We start from the raw sequence: 19,574 nt of genomic DNA on the forward strand, positions 1-19,574 counted from the left end.
GTGACACATTTTTCATGGAAACCTGCCCAGGTTCCTGATGGCTGAACACACTACTTGAGGTTTCCAAGCCCCCAGGTTTGGGAGCAACCATACTGTGTACACACACCAAGGGTTCCTGACTTCAGGAGCTTTCCAGTCTCCTGGCAGAAACAGATTCTGTGTCACATGGGTCATGGTCACTCTTGGAAACATTATCTTTTAGCTTTTTTCTGTGTACAACTATTCCTTCCTGAATTGTTATAGAAGCTTGGTTTTGAGATGCTTAACCCTTACTTGGATATGGAATAGAAGAGCATCAGTTACCTCTAAATAATCCCTTGAATAGCTTAGACAAATTTCATGAGCAGTTCCTGGTGTCCAGAACTGTGGTAATTTTTTTAGAAGTATTTTATGTGCAGAGAGTGAAAAGCAGTAAGTGGCTGTGAGCAAGCTAACCTTTTGGGAAGTGTGACTGCAGGGTGACTTACTTGAGGATCCAGGTCTTATTACAGTCAGTTTTCAACTTGGGTAATTCTGGACAAAGTCAGGAGGTACCACTACAATTGCCAACAAACAATTTTAGGACACTAACAAACCAGCAGAAGCACCTCAGCATCAGTACAGTCATGGCCTGATAATAAGCAAAGTATTTATGATGTGATGTCTGACCTTGTTCAATATCTTCATCAACGACTTGGATGAGGGTATAGAGTGTACCCTCAGCAAGTTTGCTGATGACACTAAGCTGGGAGGAGTGGCTGACACACCGGAAGGCCGTGCGGCCATTCAGAGAGACTTAGACAGGCTAGAGAGTTGGGCAGAGAGAAACATGATGAAGTTCAACAAGGGGAAGTGTAGAGTTTTGCATTTGGGGAAGAACAACACGATGTCCCAGTATAGGTTGGGGGCTGACCTGCTGGAGAGCAGTGTAGGTGAAAGAGACCTGGGGGTCCTGGTAGACAAGAGGATGACCATGAGCCAGCAATGTGCCCTTGTGGCCAAGAAGGCCAATGGCATCCTGGGGTGCATTAGGAAGGGTGTGGTTAGTAGGTCAAGAGAGGTTCTCCTCCCCCTCTATTCTGCATTGGTGAGGCCACACCTGGAGTATTGTGTCCAGTTCTGGGCCCCTCAGTTCAAGAAGGACAGGGAAGTGCTTGAAAGAGTCCAGCGCAGAGCTACGAAGATGATTAAGGGAGTGGAACATCTCCCTTATGAGGAAAGGCTGAGGGAGCTGGGTCTCTTTAGTTTGGAGAAAAGGAGACTGAGGGGTGACCTCATCAATGTTTTCAAATATGTAAGGAGCGAGTGTCAGGGAGATGGAGTTAGGCTTTTCTCAGTGATTACCAGTGATAGGACAAGGGGTAATGGGTGTAAATTGGAGCATAGGAGGTTCAAGTTGAATATTCGAAAAAATTTTTTTACTGTAAGGGTGACAGAGCCCTGGAACAGGCTGCCCAGGGAGGTTGTGGAGTCTCCTTCACTGGAGACATTCAAAACCCGTTTGGACACGTTCCTGCGCGATGTACTCTAGGTGGCCCTGCTCTGGCAGGGGGGGGTTGGACTAGATGATCTTTCGAGGTCCCTTCCAACCCCTAGGATTCTATGATTCTATGATTCTATGATTCTTCAAGGCAAGAGAATGAGTCACTTTTGGGTGGTCTTCATCATGGTGGACAATGAGACCAAACATTATGGCTTTCTGAAAGTCACTGTGCCAAGTTTTACTGATCTGCACCCAGTGATAGGTTGAAGTGGTTACTGAGTGTACTCCCCAAATGCAGATTGCACAGATTAGACAAGAAAAGTGTGTGGGCAGAGGTCATGTCACTGCATCCCTCTGAGCAGGCTGTGAGGACCCTGCACAGCACCTCAGGAAGGGGCTGTGGGGTTCTGCTGCATCTCTGTGAGGTATCTTCTTGTACAATATTCTGGCCATTCTTGTTAATCCTTAACACTCTCACTATTGCTTATTTTAGTATCAGAACATCTGGCAAAGATCATTTTTTAAAAATCTACAGACTCTTGGCTTGCTGACTTAGGAACTATTTTTAAACTGCAACATTCAGAATCACCTAGTGTCATTTACTGAAAACGACAAGCTTTTAACATCAAGCAGAAACACTGGGCACTCAGCCTGCCTTGGTTTTTGCAGTTTGTTTTATTAACCACCCTTATAAAAACAATCAAGTGCTAAACAATATGACATTAATCATGAGGTCTAATGCCTTAAGAAACTTACCATACTGGGAACTGTTCTGCAGAAAGTCTCTCTGGTCTTTTGTAAGTAGACAGATTATGAATATGAATCCAGAGAGAATTTTATGAAATGTTTTCTGGATCAGCACAGAACATAAGCATGTACAGACCAGGAGACTGAGGATTTGTTTTAGAAACTCATTCAGCAGATAAGGAAGTGAATTCTGCTAGAACTCTGGGACAGCTGTTAGCACTGACATCCCCCTGCATGTTCACTTGCGTTCCCAGTCAGTTTTGCTACTTAGTGAACAAAATGGGGTCAGTTTAGTTTCAAGAGGTACTTCAGAGCTTTCTAGGCTCCATCCTGGTGCAGGGAACTGTCCTGGACACCAACAAACTGCTCATCTCACATGCTGCTGCTGGACACAGGTCACCCCAAAGTGTAACTTAACGTCATCCAAGGCCAGAAGTACTTGCCTAGACATTTAGAATTGGCACAAGAATTGCAGGTTGACTATGCAGAAACAACATGTAAAGAGCAGTTGTGAAGTCAAAGGACAGGTCTTGGAAATATATGCAGACCGTGAGCATTTCTAATGCCAAAGAGGAACACGACTGGAGTGTGAGAGTTCTTCCTGTTTTGCTTGTTGACAATTTTAGGAAACCTGAACCAGCTTAGGTACAACGCACTGTCCAACACAAGTGGGTAGCACTTTGATGACTTGACATCTGGCTTTGGAAAACTGTTTGTTTGGGCAGAAGTTGCACATACCCCTAGGCCTCCTTGTTAGAAGAAATATTTGTAATTCTTCTCCTTCCTGGAGTCCAGGCCTTTTCCCTACAAACAAAATCATTCTCTAGGGAAACTTACACTTCAGTCAGTAGAGAAATACAGAGGTGATTCTTGCTTATTGAGTCTTTTAACTGTCTTCTGCATAGCAAGGTTACAGGCTAACACAATGGCCTTCAGGTTCCACTGTGAAGGATTAACTCTAAAAGGCCCCAAAATAGTCTTCACCTGCTCCCAGAATGCAATTTGCAAAGGCCAACCACAATGTAAAAATGCTGCACAGCCAGGTGGCACATGTTTGAATACTCTGTCACCCTGAGGTACAGGAGAGAAGTACAAAGCAAGGAAGTGTAATCACGTTGAAATTCACTTCGTGAGGGGGCCTGGGCTGAACTGTCTCCAGATTTAGAATTACATGTACCTCTTCCTTTTGCTGGAAGGACCATTTTGACAGCTAGATAAGCATGTGTACCTGGAGCTGCTCTGATTAACAATCTCTGAAGTGGCCTCCTTACACCTAAGGAATTAGAGCTCTGAAAAAGTGGTAATGAGTTCTTTGACTCCTGTTGCCTTGGTGTCTGTGTTCCAAAGGGTTCAGCCAAAGCTCTTTCCAGTCCTGGAAAAATCTTAAATGCTAGTAACATTCCAAGTAAAAGATAAAGAAGCCTGCCTCCAGGCAGAAATCCTGTGTGAGGTTCTCCCTCTACTAGACATAAGCCAATGTAATATAGTTATTAGATATAAGAAACAGCTATTCAGTGTGAGAGGTGCATTTGGAATGGAGGAATAAATACGTGTTGATGATCTGATCCTTACAAATTCAAAACAGAGTAACCTAAGACTTGGAGGGCTGAGGAAAGCATCCTGCAGCAAGAGATTATGCATCTTGCTAGGAGAGTGACTAAGATTTTGATCATAGATACGTTGAAAAAACCTGGAGCAACTGAGTTGATTGGACCAACTCTGATGTTGTCTGTTCAAATCAAACTTTCTTTTTAAATACTCTTTCAAAAAAGAGCCTCATGTTTCCATGGGAAAACAATCACATAAGTAATATTCTTCTGTGTTTATGCAGTGCATTTCATGCACAAATAGCAGTGCTTTTATATAGCAGAGCACTTGCCTATTTTCCTGCAGTTCAGGTGAAACTAAGGTCCAGTGAAAACAGTCCCAGGGATTGCTTTGTACCCAGAGATCCAATTAATGCTCATCTCTGATCCACTCGTACCTGAAGGGCCAGAGCAAAGAAGCACATAGATGGGAATCTGGATTTCCCCATTCTGCCACTGTGATTCACTTCCCCAGAAAAGTCCTGAGTGCAGGAGATGTTCTGTGCCACCTTAGCCTGAGTGTGCTATGCTGGGGCTACTTGGTGAAAAAATAGAGGGGCTAAAGAAACCAGAGAAGTCAGAGTATCTCTGTGCTATATATAGGCAGCTCAGGTGGCATGGTGACCTGGGGTAACACATGCTCTGTTTTTTCCAAAATTTTACCAAACTCTCTTCAGTATCTGTGAAGGTCTCTTGCAATACATTTGCCTCAGAAAGGCAGAAAAACTGTCAGCACCATCAACTCAGGTACCACATATTCCTGACCTGCTCCTAGGGAAGCTTCAGGGCTGGGTAACTAAACTGAGCCCTGGGTGGCATCAGCCCATGGTGAGGCAAACTGCTGCTGCAAACCAGGTGTTGCAAGGTCAGAACCACCAGCTGCTGCAAGGGTAGGTGTTCTTATTGCTGTCACATCAAGAAGGGTGAAAACCAGATATTCTAGAGCTACTTCACCAAAACTAAATGCTGACTCCTGATCTCATAACAATACAGGAACCTCAGATACCTGTTACCCAAAGCTCTCACTCTGTTTCAGTGCAAGGTTGTCTTCCAGGGATAGCTTAGATTTTAAATAACCTTTGTGGCTAAAGGTCCTTGGAGGATTATAGCACAGTAGAAGAGAGTAAATGGATTTCTTTCCTATTAAAAATTCCTGTGCCTAATTTTTTCCCTCTACTTTTGTTTCCACTCTACATGAATGTGTCAGCTCAAGGCCTGATCTGAACTCCATTGAACTGAATAGATTTGGATCCTGGCCCAAACACCTCCTCTGTGTGGCACAGTGTAGAGGCAGTTTCTTCTTTCATCTCGTGTCTCACATTTCTACCATACTCCTTAGCATTGCTAGAGAGGGGACTACAGCCCAGTCAATACCTGCATCTGTTTTCATAGCAGACTGAGTCCAAAAGCTATCAAAGCTAATAAAAATCTGTTGATTGACTACAGTAGACTGTGGATCAACTCTCAGTCCATTTGCATTTAGCCTCCATCATGCATCACAATCCAACTTACTATAAATCCAGGATCTAAACAAACATAGATGATTTGTGAAGGTCCCTTTAAAAACAACAAAAACAGTGCAGTGGTGTTTTTAAAGCAGTGACTGAGGCTGACAACAAATTTGGAACAAAAAGTTGTGCACTATCCAAAAACTGCAAACACAAGCTCTAAACAAAATCCATATGTGACTCTCAGAGGTGCAGGTGTCAAAGACATTAAGCCACAAAATGCTTTACATTAAAATAACTTCAAGGACCAGGTTAAGTTCTAAAAACTCTGAGGTAATTCAGAGTTAATCACAACAGTCTTTTAATATGGTCAGAGGGTGGAAAGTGTATGAAACTCATTGCTTGAAGGAACTAGTAGCACCCTATCTAGACAGTATGAACTTTCATACACATTCAAGGCAAGGATGCAGTTTCAGTTTCAACATTCAAAAGGCTGTTGGTTGTTTTTTAGCTTTCCAGGGCTACAGTCAAGGTCTTCACATTATTTAATATATTTTCTGCAGCTTAATTTCCTGTGTTTTCTTTTATAGTGGTGTAAAAAATTGCCCAGCAAAACTCTGAAGGAGTCATAAAACACTTTCTAGGTTGCTCCATTTTAATTCCTGCTCTAGGGTTGAACTATTAAAAGAATCTCCCATTCACTCTCCAAGCCACAGAAACAAATTGCAGTGAAGCTGTGGTGCATTGTGGATCCTCTTTGAAGCATCTTTGAAGCTCTTGGAAGTTGTCTTGGAAAAACTGTGAGCAGCCTATCCTACCCTATCATGTCAGTCCAAAGAGTGGAAGTTATGTAATCCACATGGGAAGGTACATATTTTTTCAGGGCATTTTGGATGCTGATTTGTAGATAGACTGTTTCAATTTTTATAGTGAAAAAAGCAGAATGGAAACAAGTGATAACAGTCTGGCTGTGATAGCAAACATTCCTTATGAAGCTAGAATGCAAATTACAAACCAAACTGCACTACCTGAGCACACATCAGTAGGAAAAAAATCAGACATCCTCCAAGAATGCCTGTATCATTGCATTTCCAAATCAAATGTACTTCCAAAAAACCAATTCATTTGAACTAACAGCTACCCATTGTTGGGGCTACATAAAAACCAGAACATCTCACTTATCTCTGGTGCTGTGTAACATTCTGTGATTCTTTCATATTCCAGATATAAAGATCCACTTTGTTTATATATGTGGAGTAACCATAAACAAGCTCAGCTCTCCACAATACCTCCACAGACACCAAATACAGACTGGAAAAAGTTGAAATTTGCTCTTATTAGTAGATAACAGTAAATATTTCTCCATTTATAACTACCAGCTGCTGTGTATGTTGACATACCTACTCTGCAGTCTCCTGTACCATGACTGCTGAGATACTGGGTCACAGCTTATTATTTATTTCTTTTTCATTAATGGGGCTGTGAGGGAACCCCAGTAACTGTAATAGTGCATTCTCAATACTTAACTTGTGCTGCCTTAGGGTTTTTTTTTTAATCTGACCATTTCTGCCAAGGTTTAACCACTCTCAATGATTTACACAGAGACTGTCTTCACCCATCCCTTAATCCCTGATGACCAGAGTGCCCCTCGTGTCAAGCACAGTGCTCCCATCAGCTGTGTGTAGTGGACTAAGAAATGAGGATACAGGCTGTTGTTGTTTTCCACAGGTGATGAATTCTGTAAGATTTCTCCATAATTTATCTGGTCTTCCATAAAATGAGAGCTGGTAATGCTCATTTTCATCTCACAGAATCCATCTAGGCCTTTATGCTGCACCTTTGTAAGATGCCTTTTTCTTGTTATTGTCTCAAAAAATACAGCGTGTATCAACTTTCAGTAGCTATAATACTTGCTACTGTCAAATCTCAACAAGAATCTTGAAAGAAAGAAATGCTATTTGTGTATCATTCTTCTCATGAGAGTCTCCTTGTGGCCTTCTTCCTCAATACTTTCCCTATAATTTGGGAGAAAGGAAATCACAAGCTCGGAGATCATTTGTACTGGTGCTGATCAATGGTCTCAAGTCTTTTTATGGGGTCAGATGCAAAGTAGGTGCTTTAGCAGCACGGTTCAATAAGGAAATGCTGCTCCCTGGGGACTTGGGCAACACAGGGACAGATTAACATATAGCAAGGAAAAGAATTTCTGTGTTAGGTACTTGTCAGGGTTGAGAAGCTTGAAGATCTCTCCTGGTAGGACAGAGGTCTGATCTTTTGGACCTTGGAGAGTTGTGAAGTTTCACAAGTCAGATGTCAAGTCTGGATCCAGCTCTAAATTCTTATGAAATAACTTAGGTGTTTGAACCATGGAGACTGGTTCAGGCACAACTTTTAGAAGGATGATATTGCCTTTGCCACATTGCTCATAAAAACTCTTGATCTATAATAGTGTGTTTCCATCTGGAATTGAGGATATGTTGTGTTTCTGACTTCAGTTATCAGAAATACTTTCTATATGGGAGGTAGCAATTGTTAACAGCATGGAAACCAGTATCTGCTTAGTACAAGACAACCTGAACATCTCTTGATGTTACCATATACATGTTTTCTCTTTCCTACTCAGGCATCACATTCATCTCTTTAAGGCAATTAAAACTCTTTGTAACTTCAGTGAGATCTGGACTGTGAATTTTTTACTTAGTGGTAAGAGGGTAGGCTGGAGCAACAAGAACTGTGTAGGGGATGGAAGAATTAGGTACATTAGGCCTTCGTCCATCCCACAGGTATTTGTAGAATAGATTGGTTTGGTCTGAATGGAAGGGTGAGAAGACCAGAACTGAGAGCATGGGAGCCCTGGTGTGTGAGCTGGGCAGGACCCCAAACCTCTTCACCAAAAGCTTTATTCTATGTCTGTTCTGCAGTGGAAATCATTCCCCCGAAACACTCCCAACTGGCCAGGTTGGAGGTTTCATTTGCAGCTCAATACAAGTTGCATTGTATTACACTCCTGGCTCTGTGCTTACACACGAGATGTGTCCCAGGTCAAGAGGTGGGGTACACATGCAGCACCTTGCAGGGCTGAGTGTAAGGATATCTACATGCAGTGTGCAGTGTGTTACCTGGGTAAGCACAGTGACTGGAAAGAATTGAGACAAGGAAGCAGGGAGCAGGTGCATTTTTCTTGCTTGCTAAGGGAGTTTTGCACTGTTCTATCAAGGCTGCTTCCAGTATCCACAAATGACTTGGTCAAAGATACAGGTATTACAAGGCAGGCTGCAGTCTATCATGCAGACATAGCCTCATTTATTTTTTACTTGATGTTTTCAGACCACAATTGCAGATACCTCATCTGCTCCATCTTTGTATTTAGTCCAGCTATGTGTATATAGGTACCACTTGGCATTTTGCTGTTACTTGAATATCTAAAGAACAATAAAATGTTCATTTGAAAAGTTGCTTGAATTTTATACAGAAAAATTATAGTACCAGAGGAGCTTAAGCTTAAATGTGTTGCTGATCATGAATGTTCTTGGAAGCCAGTGTGTTTAGTCAAGGCAGCAAGTTTAAAAAATAGTGGAGCCAGATGGGCTGATTCATAGATTGGTGTGCAGCCTTATCTGCTGAGAAATGAAGCAAGTGGAATATGGAAACCCTTTGTGTATCCTGCAGTTGTGCGTTTTTGCTTCTGAAGTAAGCTTCCCACATCTTAGACTTACATGTTCCAGAGTGTACTAAAAATTTTTAGATTTTTAACTAGACTCTGCATGCTTTGATTGACAGTCGTTCCATGTAGACATGATGAAGTCTACAATAAATGTTCTACTTCTAAAGGCACTGTCCATAGTGGTGCCATAAAAGACAGATGCAGCTGAATGGCTGAAGAGCTTGTACAAGCAGATTATTTTTATGGGAGGAGGTAGGAGGTGTGAAACCCATCTAGCTCAGGAGCTAATCCTCTCTAAGAATGATGGCAAGGTCTCTCCTTGACTCTGTAATTCCCCTTGTGTCTGGCAGTGCTTTGAGCATCCTGAGGTGGAAGGAAGGAGTTGAAGCTTGGAAGTATGTTATGTCCTTTTGGGTCTCACTAATGTGTGCAAAGAGCCCCAAAGAAAGTGAACTTTGTATTTTTGGTTACATATGTGTGATGGTAACAGTCAGATAATTCAGATAGTAAAATACTTCTCAGAGTTGCAAAAGGGAGGAATATTTAGTTATGTATAAGGCACAAGGCATGGATTTTGCCAGTGCTAGACAGGATAGGTTTCAGACACACAAAAGTTAGCAGGGAAATCTGTGGTACCAGCTGGTAGGGTTGGACCACTGGTGAAAAGTAGAAGATGCTTCATAACATATGTCTGACAACTACTTAAGATTCATGGTGGCTGGTGCCAGGGAGACAGGATACAAACACTGCATCTCTTTGTGTCAGCAAGTCCAGTGTCACTATGGATGCAGGAGACATTAATTCCAAGGGGAGAGCAGTGCCAACTTTTCTCAAAGGAATCCCTTCAACAGCTCCTCCACTTAGGTAGTTATGAAGTTCAGTTTCCAATGAAGGTTGCTGCCTCCTGGCATTACCTCTGCTTCATTAAATAAGAAGGCAGTCATTTGGGCAGTTACACTCTACAAAGCCTGCAGAAAGGCAGGAGGAAGAGCCCCAAGTCCCTGTGACTAGCACCACTCACTTCTCAAATGCAGCTTGAGAAACTGAGGGGAAACATACTTGACAGAATATAATGAGCATTTATGAGAGTAATTCTGATGGGTGGCTGATGGCCAGAGCTCTGGCACGTTCCATTAAAAAATAACCAGGGAAACCAGAGAAGTGGATTTCCTGCACATCATGGGATGCTGCTGCACAAAAGACATTGCATGCCAGACACACAGGAATGGAAAGCTGGCATCAGATGTGCCAAAATGCTTGAGGTTCCTATTCAGATCAGGCATATGAACATTGCCACTGAAGACAAAACACCAAATCTGCAATGCATAATCACTGCAGAAAGCTGAATGCAAATAACCCCTGGAATCACAGGAGATTCCTGGTCCTCTTTGGCCTAACATTGGTGCAGGTCTCTTTGAATTACAGATTCAGTTAGGGGAAAAAAACAACCTAAGTGGGACTCTCCTTTTTAACAAGATGCTGCCCCAGCTAGCAATTTAATGGTCTACCACATGTAGCAGATAGAGTACGTGTGGACTCTAGGAGCAGTTAAGAGAAAATAATGGAACACAATTCAGAAAAGACTCATTCTAGTAATTTTCAGAATCTGTCAGTTTAAACAAACTACAAAATTCTAGCTGAAGACTGTGAACAGCAATAACTTAATTTGTTAAGAAGGACTTGAGAGTTTACAGGGGTCCTTACTCTTTCTTAGTAGGTCATTGTAGGTTTTAAAATCTTGACAGGTACCAAGACATTTACAGCCTCATGCACAGAAAAGAAGCCAAACAGTTCACTGCCAAAGAGCACTTGAAGCAGAAACAGTCAATTTAGAAGCGTTTATGTATTAAATACTGTATGGAGATATTAGGGGGGAAAAAAAAAAAAAAGTTCTTTATCCCATATCCCAAATGCCAGTTACATGTTGAGAGTGGTATTTCTATCATTTAACTGAAGCTGTCAAAAAAGTAAGCACCTAGCATAAGCTCCTGCATTTGCTTCCTCAATAATCAGTGGAGAGAGGCATCTCCAGGGAAAAATTCTTCTCATTCTGGGTAACAGGATGAATCACCCCCTGGGGACAGCATGTTTCCAACAGCTATAAAGGGTATCCAGTAGATTCCCTTGCCAACTGAAGTATAGATTAGCTGGAAAACAGACCAGATTTTGGGCACACAAGCACATAAGTCCTTCTTTTGATCTGAAAACAGAAAAGCTGTTTCCAGTTTCTTAGCAGTTGATCTAACAGTACTAGTTGGTGAAATAAAGTAACCTACTTTACAAACTATTAATTTTTATTACACCATCATAGATAAAACTCTACCATCAGCCAGGTGCCAAAGTTACATCCAAAGTTTAGTGGGATAAATCTCATCCCAGGACACAAAAAGAGCAGCATCACGGCATCAGGTGAGTTTTGCACTTGAAATGCTTCTTCCTCACCACTCTTTAAAAAAGGATTCTAGATACCTAGATCAGATATTGATGGACAGCAGCATATAATTGTCAGGATAGATGAATCCTACTGAAAATTGGTGGGTGAGAGCCATTTAATCTCCAATAAGTGCGATGAACACCCTCCAGTCCCTGCTGAACAGCAAACTGAGTTGTACTCTCATGCCTCTCCACCACTGGGTACTGCCTCCTGCTCACAGATTTTGCTCAGGGAACAGCTGTTTTCCTCAGACAATGAAACTCTCTGGAGAAAGTCAAATAAAACCCCTTTCTATGATGCTGCATGAATACTCTTTTATAAGGAGAAATGAGGGGTGCCACTAAGACATTTAGGGGAAAGCTCCAGTCAAATCTCCCAGCCATTAGGCCATGTCGGGAATGTTGTAACAGCCTCGTGAAAGATCCTGCTCAGTCTCCTTCATACAGTGGCTCTTAATAATGAGCATATAATAAATGTACAGTCTGGAGGAATTTACTATACAGTATCCAATTGGATTTATATAGTCATAAACTTCTACAGGACTGCTTCTATGATTTACAACAGTCTCTACTAATTATGAAGCTATGCCTGGATTTGAGATGGAAAAGGCAAATGTAACCAGACTGGTTGTACAGTGATACTATACAAACGCACATTTGCCATAGCAATTTGGATTTGCTTGTTAACAGAGAACCCTTGCAAGTAACCATGTATTTTAGCTTGCTCTTCTGACCAGCACCAAAAGCAGAAACCTAGGGAGTTTGTGGAATAGGTCTTACTGTGATGAAGTTTACAGATAAGGGAAGGAGTGGGGAGCAGATGGTCCACAGACCCCATCAGTTAAAATTCTGCCACCTTCTGCATGGGTTGTAGAGGATGCACTCAGAAGCTTCCCAATCCCTTCCCAAATTACACTGATTTCCTAAAAAGAAACCACCATGGGAAATATGCAGGTTGCTGTAGGACCGGCCTGTCATGATCTAAATAGATGTAAAAGGATGTTTATTTCACAGAAGTTTTCCAGCACAAACACTTAATTTTTAAGTGCTTAAAAAGGATTTTATGTCATTGCTGGGAATTACCTGGGCATCGTGGGCAGCACAGCTGTGGTACGTGCACAGGGGAAGGACAGTGTAGACTTGGGCATCTTATTCTGCTGCACAGTACATTCCCATTCTGCAGGTGGAACACAATACAATACTTTAATGAAACGGGCTGTCTTACCAGTTTCCATGTTCTCTATTCTGCACTTAGATATTTTTAAAACAAATGCCTTTTTACAGCCTTGTGGTTTCACTCACACCAGGGTACACCCAGACTACTTTCACTGCCACTGAATTTCTGCTGAAAGAATGAAGCAGAAATCCATACAAACCTTAAAATGGGAGAAAGTGCCTAAAAATGGATTGCAGCAATCTCCAGTTTTGTTTTTCTTTTGAGCAGATTATGCTTAGGAATCACATTTCCAGAAATAAGGCACAGATAATGAATAGTAGGTCTCTGAGATATCCCCTCCTGAGGGTTAGTTCAAGACCACAAGAGACAATAGCATCTGTAATCGTTCCTGAAAACTGTGGAGAGTCTTTTGTTTGTATTTTATGAGTTCCCCAGTAGACAAAAAACACCAGTTGGGAAGTAGCCATTTTTCTAAGAAATACGAGCAAGTCTTGGGGATAGTGTTCATTATTCATGCAATTAACATAATTCTCTATTTGACCACATCTAAGTTTGATTTATAATTAAAACACAGGGAATTTTTATTCTCCAGTGCCTGCAACCAGAAAAGACTATCCATTTCAAATTCCCATGTCCCATCTATAATTCATCCTCCTAATTTAGCTCTGAGTTGCTCATGTTTATAGAAAGAAGGATCCTGCAGTATGAACACTGATACTGTGCTACGACTGCAGTTTTAGGTGATGTCAGGAATAAACCTACTGCATTTTCCTTTGCCTTCTGGAGCACCAAAATGTTTCCATTGGAGGTGCAGACTTCCTTAGATAGTGTATGCATAGACTTTTTTAGCCACCTTTTTCAAAATAATCCATTAACTCCTACATTTCTGCAGACCACAGGCTGGAATCATACTGTTAGCTCATCACTACACAAGAACTACAGTTGTGCATCTGCTTTGGAAAGAGACACTAAAAATGATATCACCATCTGGTTTCAATGATGACCAAAATTAAATATACTGATTTTATAGAGGAGAAGCAAATGTGAGGCTGCAGACTCTTTGCAGGACAGGGGCTGTGACTGCTTTGCACAGCTCCTGGCCCAGTAGAGCATTGCTGAGAACCTGGAGAGCACTGCTGTAGAAGAAAGCCTGGCACTGGCTGCTGGCCTGGCTCCATGTTGCCTACTTGACCTGTTCCATGGCCTCACACCCTTTCTAATTATTAGTTCTGTGAAACCTCCTGGAGTGAATGTTTACTTTCAGGGCATCATCAGTTGTGATGAAAGTCCTGCAGGCCTGCTTTGCTCCTCAGTGCTGCCTGCAGTACTCTACTGTTGGCAGCAGGACAGAACTATTTTAACTGATCCTGTGCTGGGTGAGACTGATTTTATGCTTTGATTCACAGTGATATGTGGGAGACCAAGCCCTAGTGACTAGAATAGGACTTAAGCTTCTATAGGGCCATGGGGAGCGTTTTTGCCTCTGATACCCAGAGTGTAATGCATCTCTCTTCCCAAGCTGTGGTATCAGTGCTAAGTGTGGAAAGCATTCATTTTAGTCCCTGAAGTCTGTTGATCTGACTAGGAACACAAGGAAGAGCTGCTGTGTTTTAGAAAGTAAAATAATGATCTGACAAATTGTCAGTGTCCCAATTTACCTGGCAGTCAACAGTGTCCACTGTGTAATGAGGGGTAGGGGAGTTGTGAAAAACAAACAAACAAACAAAACAAACAAAAAAACAAACAAAAAAAAAACCAAAAGGGGGGGGAAGGGGAACAGAGTGAGAACACTGCATTATGTTTAGCAGGAAGGCTTTTTAAAATTATTATTATTATTATTATTATTATTATTATTATTATTATTATTATTATTATTATTTAATGACAATCTGAATAATTTGGCCCCTGTTTAGTTTATTTGTCTCACTTTTTTGTTAAATATTAGAAGTATGTGTTGTGGGGGATGGACAGACAGACTTGCTTGGAGATGGAGCAGAGATCTTGGTCTGCTGCCTGGGTGCTATGGCTTGTTTTGTGCAGTGATCAGATGGACCATGGTGTTTGAGGCAAGCAAAGAAATTTTGGTCACACTGGTGAGAAAGAACCCTGGGATTTTTTTGTTTTACAGCAGTGTGAGGGAGTAGGTTGCTGCTTCAGACTGTACATACCTTTACCTAGCTGATTTACTACCAGGGAATCAGGTGGGTTACACTTAGGTCTCTCTTAGGTCCTTTCTTTTTTTTATGCTGTAATATATGGTTTAAGGTCTGTGGTATGTCATGGCACGTTTTCTGATGCTTTATCTGGTTTTCATTTCTTTGAAATTATAAATTACTGAGAGTTTCCTGATGACATGCAGCTTTTACTTTAGGTCAGTGTTCTGAGGGCATTTCTTTTGGCCAGGACAAAGCTCAAATGAATGTCTTGATGCTGCAACTGCTGTTTGGACTCTTCCTTTCAGGAAATAACAGTCACAGCCCAGAGTTCCCTCAGCATCCTCACTGCTTCAAATAACCCCAAATTACATTATGTATCCTCACAGTACAACAAAGGTAAAACAAGGCAAAGAATTTAGAGTTCAGAGCCACCTCTAAGCTGCATATACTGGTAATTAGCACAAGCAGTTTCTTTCTTTACTAATCCTGTTGCCCTGAACTGTCACTCTGGTCTTCCATGCTCATGTGTGAAGGAAAGAAATAAAATGTACCCCATTTGTTGGAGCCTCAGAATGCATGGGTATGCCTGTACCACAGCAATGCTGTTCTCTGTAAAGCAGCAGATCGTGCCCTTTCCCATCCCTCCAGCCTCACATCTTCCTAAAAATCATGGACCAATAATTTGTACCCAGATCTCTAGGGTTTCCACTGGATTTCAGCTCCCACTCAAGTCACAGCCTTCCAGCAATTCAATGTCTGTTACCACACGCTGGCTCAAAGGCAATTTTCAGCTTTGCATAGAGCTCAGCAAAAGTGAGTGGAAACTCTTTTGCTATAACCAAGGACTTTTCTTTGTACTACATTGCCTTTCCTCTTACAGATCCATTCTGCTACACAGATCTGAGATGCAGCCAAGCTTGTGGGACTACTGTTTGTGTGTCTCTTCACTAAATTGTAGTAGCAGATCCCTCAGAGCAAATGCTGCACAGGGGCCCAATATTTTACAATTGCAGGGGGGAAAATAGCCAAGAAAACTTTATTCTGTATTCAATACAGCAGACAAAACCTAGCATCTGGAGTGTCTCGTGTGTTAGTGATTAAGATCCCTTATTGGGTAGTAATTTTAAGGTACTCCAAGGGACACATTCTGCCCTCATTCTCCTGTCCCCCAAAGCTGCATCCGACACACTTGGGAGATCCATGATTGCTGTGTCTCCCTATTGATGGTAGCCAAGGACCTGTCCTTTTTCATCCTGTCCAATTCTCTCCCCTTTTCTCATTTTTCATCATCTCATTCTTCTTTCACCTATTTTTACAAATGGCAATATCCAAGCCTGTTCCTTCAGCACTTTAGGGCAGTAGATGCTGTGACTGTGGCAGTGTCTCTGCAGATGTGAGCACTGTCCATGGATCAGAACACTACAAATGCCAGTTCAGCATAATCATCCCCACTGATGAAATTGTGAGGACTAAATTTAGGTACCGGCCTTCAGTTATTCAAGATATAATGCTCAGCATTGACAAAGCTTCTGGCTAATTACAAACTGTTTTGTCTACCCCGTGCAAGTATTTTTTGCCAGTTCTGCCCTTCTCTGTTAAGATTTTCCCTTTGCTAATGCCACCTGCCTCTGTTTCCTGACCAGAACTCATGAATGAAAACAAGTTTGGGCTTTGTCACTCTGTAGATACAACAGCAAGGGTTCTGGTCAATGAAGAGAGAAGTAGTTGTAGGATCAGTAACTCATCAGTCCTACCTCTGAGCAAAGACAATTAACACAGTAAACAAGGCCATAGGGCTCCAGATAAGGATGCCATCTTTCTCCTACACGATACTTCTTATCTTGAAAGACACAGTAGGTATCTGAATCTGTAAAACAGGAAAGAATTAAAAGAGTAGTGAATGAATGTTCCCAGTCTGCACTTAGAAAGTGTTTTTCACATGTGTAGTGTTTTCTGTATTTTTCCTTCCCCTGGAAAATCACACAGCAGAAATGCCCTTTATTTCATGTGCTGCTGTTTCTAACCTCCCAGACCAAACCAAATGATGTGGTCTCCCATCTTTCCAAAACTGCAGCTCCTGAAAGAGCTGGCAAAATGGCTTTTGTACAGGGCAGGTTTCTTCTTTCACCTGCAAAACACAGGCTAAGATCCTCGCTAGGTAACAAAAATTAAAGTGCTTGATTGCTCAGAAAGGTTTGTAGGAAACAGAAACTTTTCACTACAAAACCAAAGCAATTGTTTTAACTCGAGAAATCCCAGGTTGTACAGGAGAGATTCTGAACAGGGGGACTACAGAAGGAAGATGAATGCATTGTATTTACACTCTATGTTCATTATATCTGTATTTTAAGAACCTGTAAGTTTGTCCTAGTGTTTCAGAACAATTTTTGCTGAATTATATATGCAGCAGCATTCAAAATATTTTAAGATCTGTTCATTTTGAGAACTTCTACTCTTGCAGCTGCAGTTTTGCAGATAGCTGTCTACCCATCAAACACTGCTGCCCTGTTTTTTCCAGCCACATTATGGTTTCGCATGGAACACTCCAATTCTTCAGTAAAAGGGTGTTCTGTGCTTCCCTGAGGTAATTCCTTCCTCTTATCTTAATGATGTCCAAATTCAGCTCAGTTCATCACCCTCAGTACTTCAAGGTATCTGACAAAATACCTGTCTTCCAAGTGATAAACCAAACAAGGGACATTCTTCATATTTACTGGGCTAGAAGAAGGGATCATTAGTAGCAACTGTGAAATTACCTGCTTTCACTTCACACAAAGCCATGAGAAATGATATGCAGGATCTGAAAAAGCAGATGGCTGAAGTGGAGGTTGTAGCTTCTCACACTGCGCTTTACTTGAAAGATCAGGGAAAACTGAACATTGTTTTCCTGTAAATTCTGTGGAGAAGTTGGGCCTTTGTTGAACTCATTCAGCTTTTTCTTTTCTTTTTTTTTTTTTGGTAATCTACCCTATTAGAAGCAGAAGCTGCTGATACTGAGGCTGAAAATTTTAACTCCTTCTCAAGGACAAACAATATTGCTTGTAAGAAAAAGGCTAAAACCCAGCCTGTGCAGGTGGGGAGAGCATTCCAGAGAGCTGGTAACAAACCCTGTCATAGTCAGTGACTCCCAGATTTATTTGGGTTGTTATTCCTCCTTGCCATGCTTTCTGAAATGTGTTAACATCTCCCACGGGTGACAGGCTTTGTTGAAATATTTCCCTTGTTTTGTTTGTATGTTTTTTCAGTTCTTCTCATCAAGTTTTTGACAGTGCTTTTGACTCTTTAATTTTCTCAAAGGATGTATCTAATGCAGTTCATATGAGGTTGTTTTTGGAACACAACAGAAAGGCCTTGGACGAGCTTCACACTAGCTGAAAACTTCAGTACAATAGTCTTACACATGGGACAAAATCCAGATAATCCATCAGATGTTTACAGAGGTCACTAAAATGGAATTAAGCACTCTCTTGATTCAGGATATTTGAAATAAAACAGATTCCCCAGTTGATGTGTTATGTTCTTTATGATGCAATGAAACCTGTACAGCTTTAGGAAAATGTGCCCCAACTGTGGGTGTGACCTGATTCTACCAAATGTAGGATTAGAAGGAGGAAGAATGTTAGAAGGTTTTGAGCACAGTCCTACAGTTCAGCACATTCTAGTTTGAAGATTTTTTCTAAATCCCATGGAATAGGAGGAAAATGTGAAATCTGGGTGAATGTGACAGCTGTGTTTGAATTCTACTTACGTTTTACTTGTTCTAGTTTACCTCCATCTATGAAAAGGAGACAGAGCACACCAAAAAAGATAAAATGCAAATCTTCCAATATCCACTTTTTTCTCATCTTTGTTGACAAAAGGAAAAGAAAGAGCATCCAAAGCAGAAAATGTTGAGCTGTTGGGAAAAGAGGATTAATAAATTAAACTGAATTCCTGTAAAATACTTAAAATCTCTGATATTGTCTCATCCAGCACAGAAAAATCTTAAACTGCCAGAAAGGAAAAATTGTGGATCTTCATTTCCTGGGAAGAGCTCTAGCTTCAGGTCATTTCAATTTTGAAAAATTCCCATTCACAAAAGCTGAAAACTTTATTACTTCTACTGAAGTCCTTATTTTATTCCAAATCAGAGAAATACATCAAGTAAACAATCTAAATTCTTAAAGTTCTCTTTCACAAGAAACTAATTTTGGAGATTTTCTTGCAGTGCAACCTTTTTTGGTGTAATGTAGGAAATCCAAGTGTCAGTTGTGCCACGTTTGCTTCATCATGAAGTTAACCTTGGGCATCCCTGGGTTTCTGTCCCTGCACTGGGGAAATCCAGGCTGGGGGGGGGGGCTGACCATGCTGAGTCAATGGGAGTTTGCCTCATGGCATCTAATAGGCTTCCACCTCTATTGAATTCCCCACTCCTCCCCTCCCCCAATTACCATTGTTCTGGGATTCTGTATAATTAATTTTTCTAGAGTTAACCCCTCCACTGCCTTGATATCTGAACGCAGGATGGGGGAATTGGTGTTTTTGTAGATTTTCAGTGTCAAAATCTTGCATATAAAGCAAAGCTTAATGCATTCTTTGTGTTGTGCAGAGGTGGTATCCTACTTGCTGTGTGCCATTCTGTTTATGTTTTTCTGGTTTTTAGAAGGTGAGATATTTTACAAGAAAAAAACCCAGTAGTTAAAATATTTGAAGTAGAAGGTTTTGTTTTTTTTTTTAAAACCCAGGAGTTAAAATAATTGAAGTAGAAGGTTTTTTTTTGGGTAGCCAGTTTTCTCTAAATTGAAAAATATGTTGATGTTTTACTATATATCAGAATTCATTGCAAAAAGTAATCTTTTGCAATCTGTCCATAATTTACAGTGTTGGAAAATTTGGGTTTGCTTTTAAGAGTCTTGATGTGG

General features: G+C 41.2%; 1 protein-coding gene across 6 annotated transcripts in view; it reads right to left on the reverse strand.

Annotated features, from left to right (window-relative positions):
• The window catches only part of CHRDL1 (chordin like 1), a 35,850-nt gene extending 17,317 nt beyond the window's left edge, over positions 1-18,533 (reverse strand). For 5 of the 6 annotated variants that reach the window (XM_008493615.2, XM_030449043.1, XM_008493613.2 and 2 more), the window contains exons 1-3: positions 18,422-18,518; positions 16,428-16,540; positions 12,424-12,517 (exon numbers count right to left, since the gene is read on the reverse strand). In XM_008493615.2, coding sequence (XP_008491837.1) covers positions 12,424-12,517; positions 16,428-16,540; positions 18,422-18,518 — 304 coding nt within the window. Of the gene's footprint in view, positions 1-12,423; positions 12,518-16,427; positions 16,541-18,421 lie in introns of all 6 variants that reach the window. The other variant, XM_030449045.1, reaches the window with a different exon arrangement.
• Between the last annotated feature and the right edge of the window lie 1,041 nt (positions 18,534-19,574).

The sequence above is a fragment of the Calypte anna genome, chromosome 4 (assembly GCF_003957555.1).
Source record: "Calypte anna isolate BGI_N300 chromosome 4, bCalAnn1_v1.p, whole genome shotgun sequence".
NCBI classification, from domain to species: domain Eukaryota; kingdom Metazoa; phylum Chordata; class Aves; order Apodiformes; family Trochilidae; genus Calypte; species Calypte anna.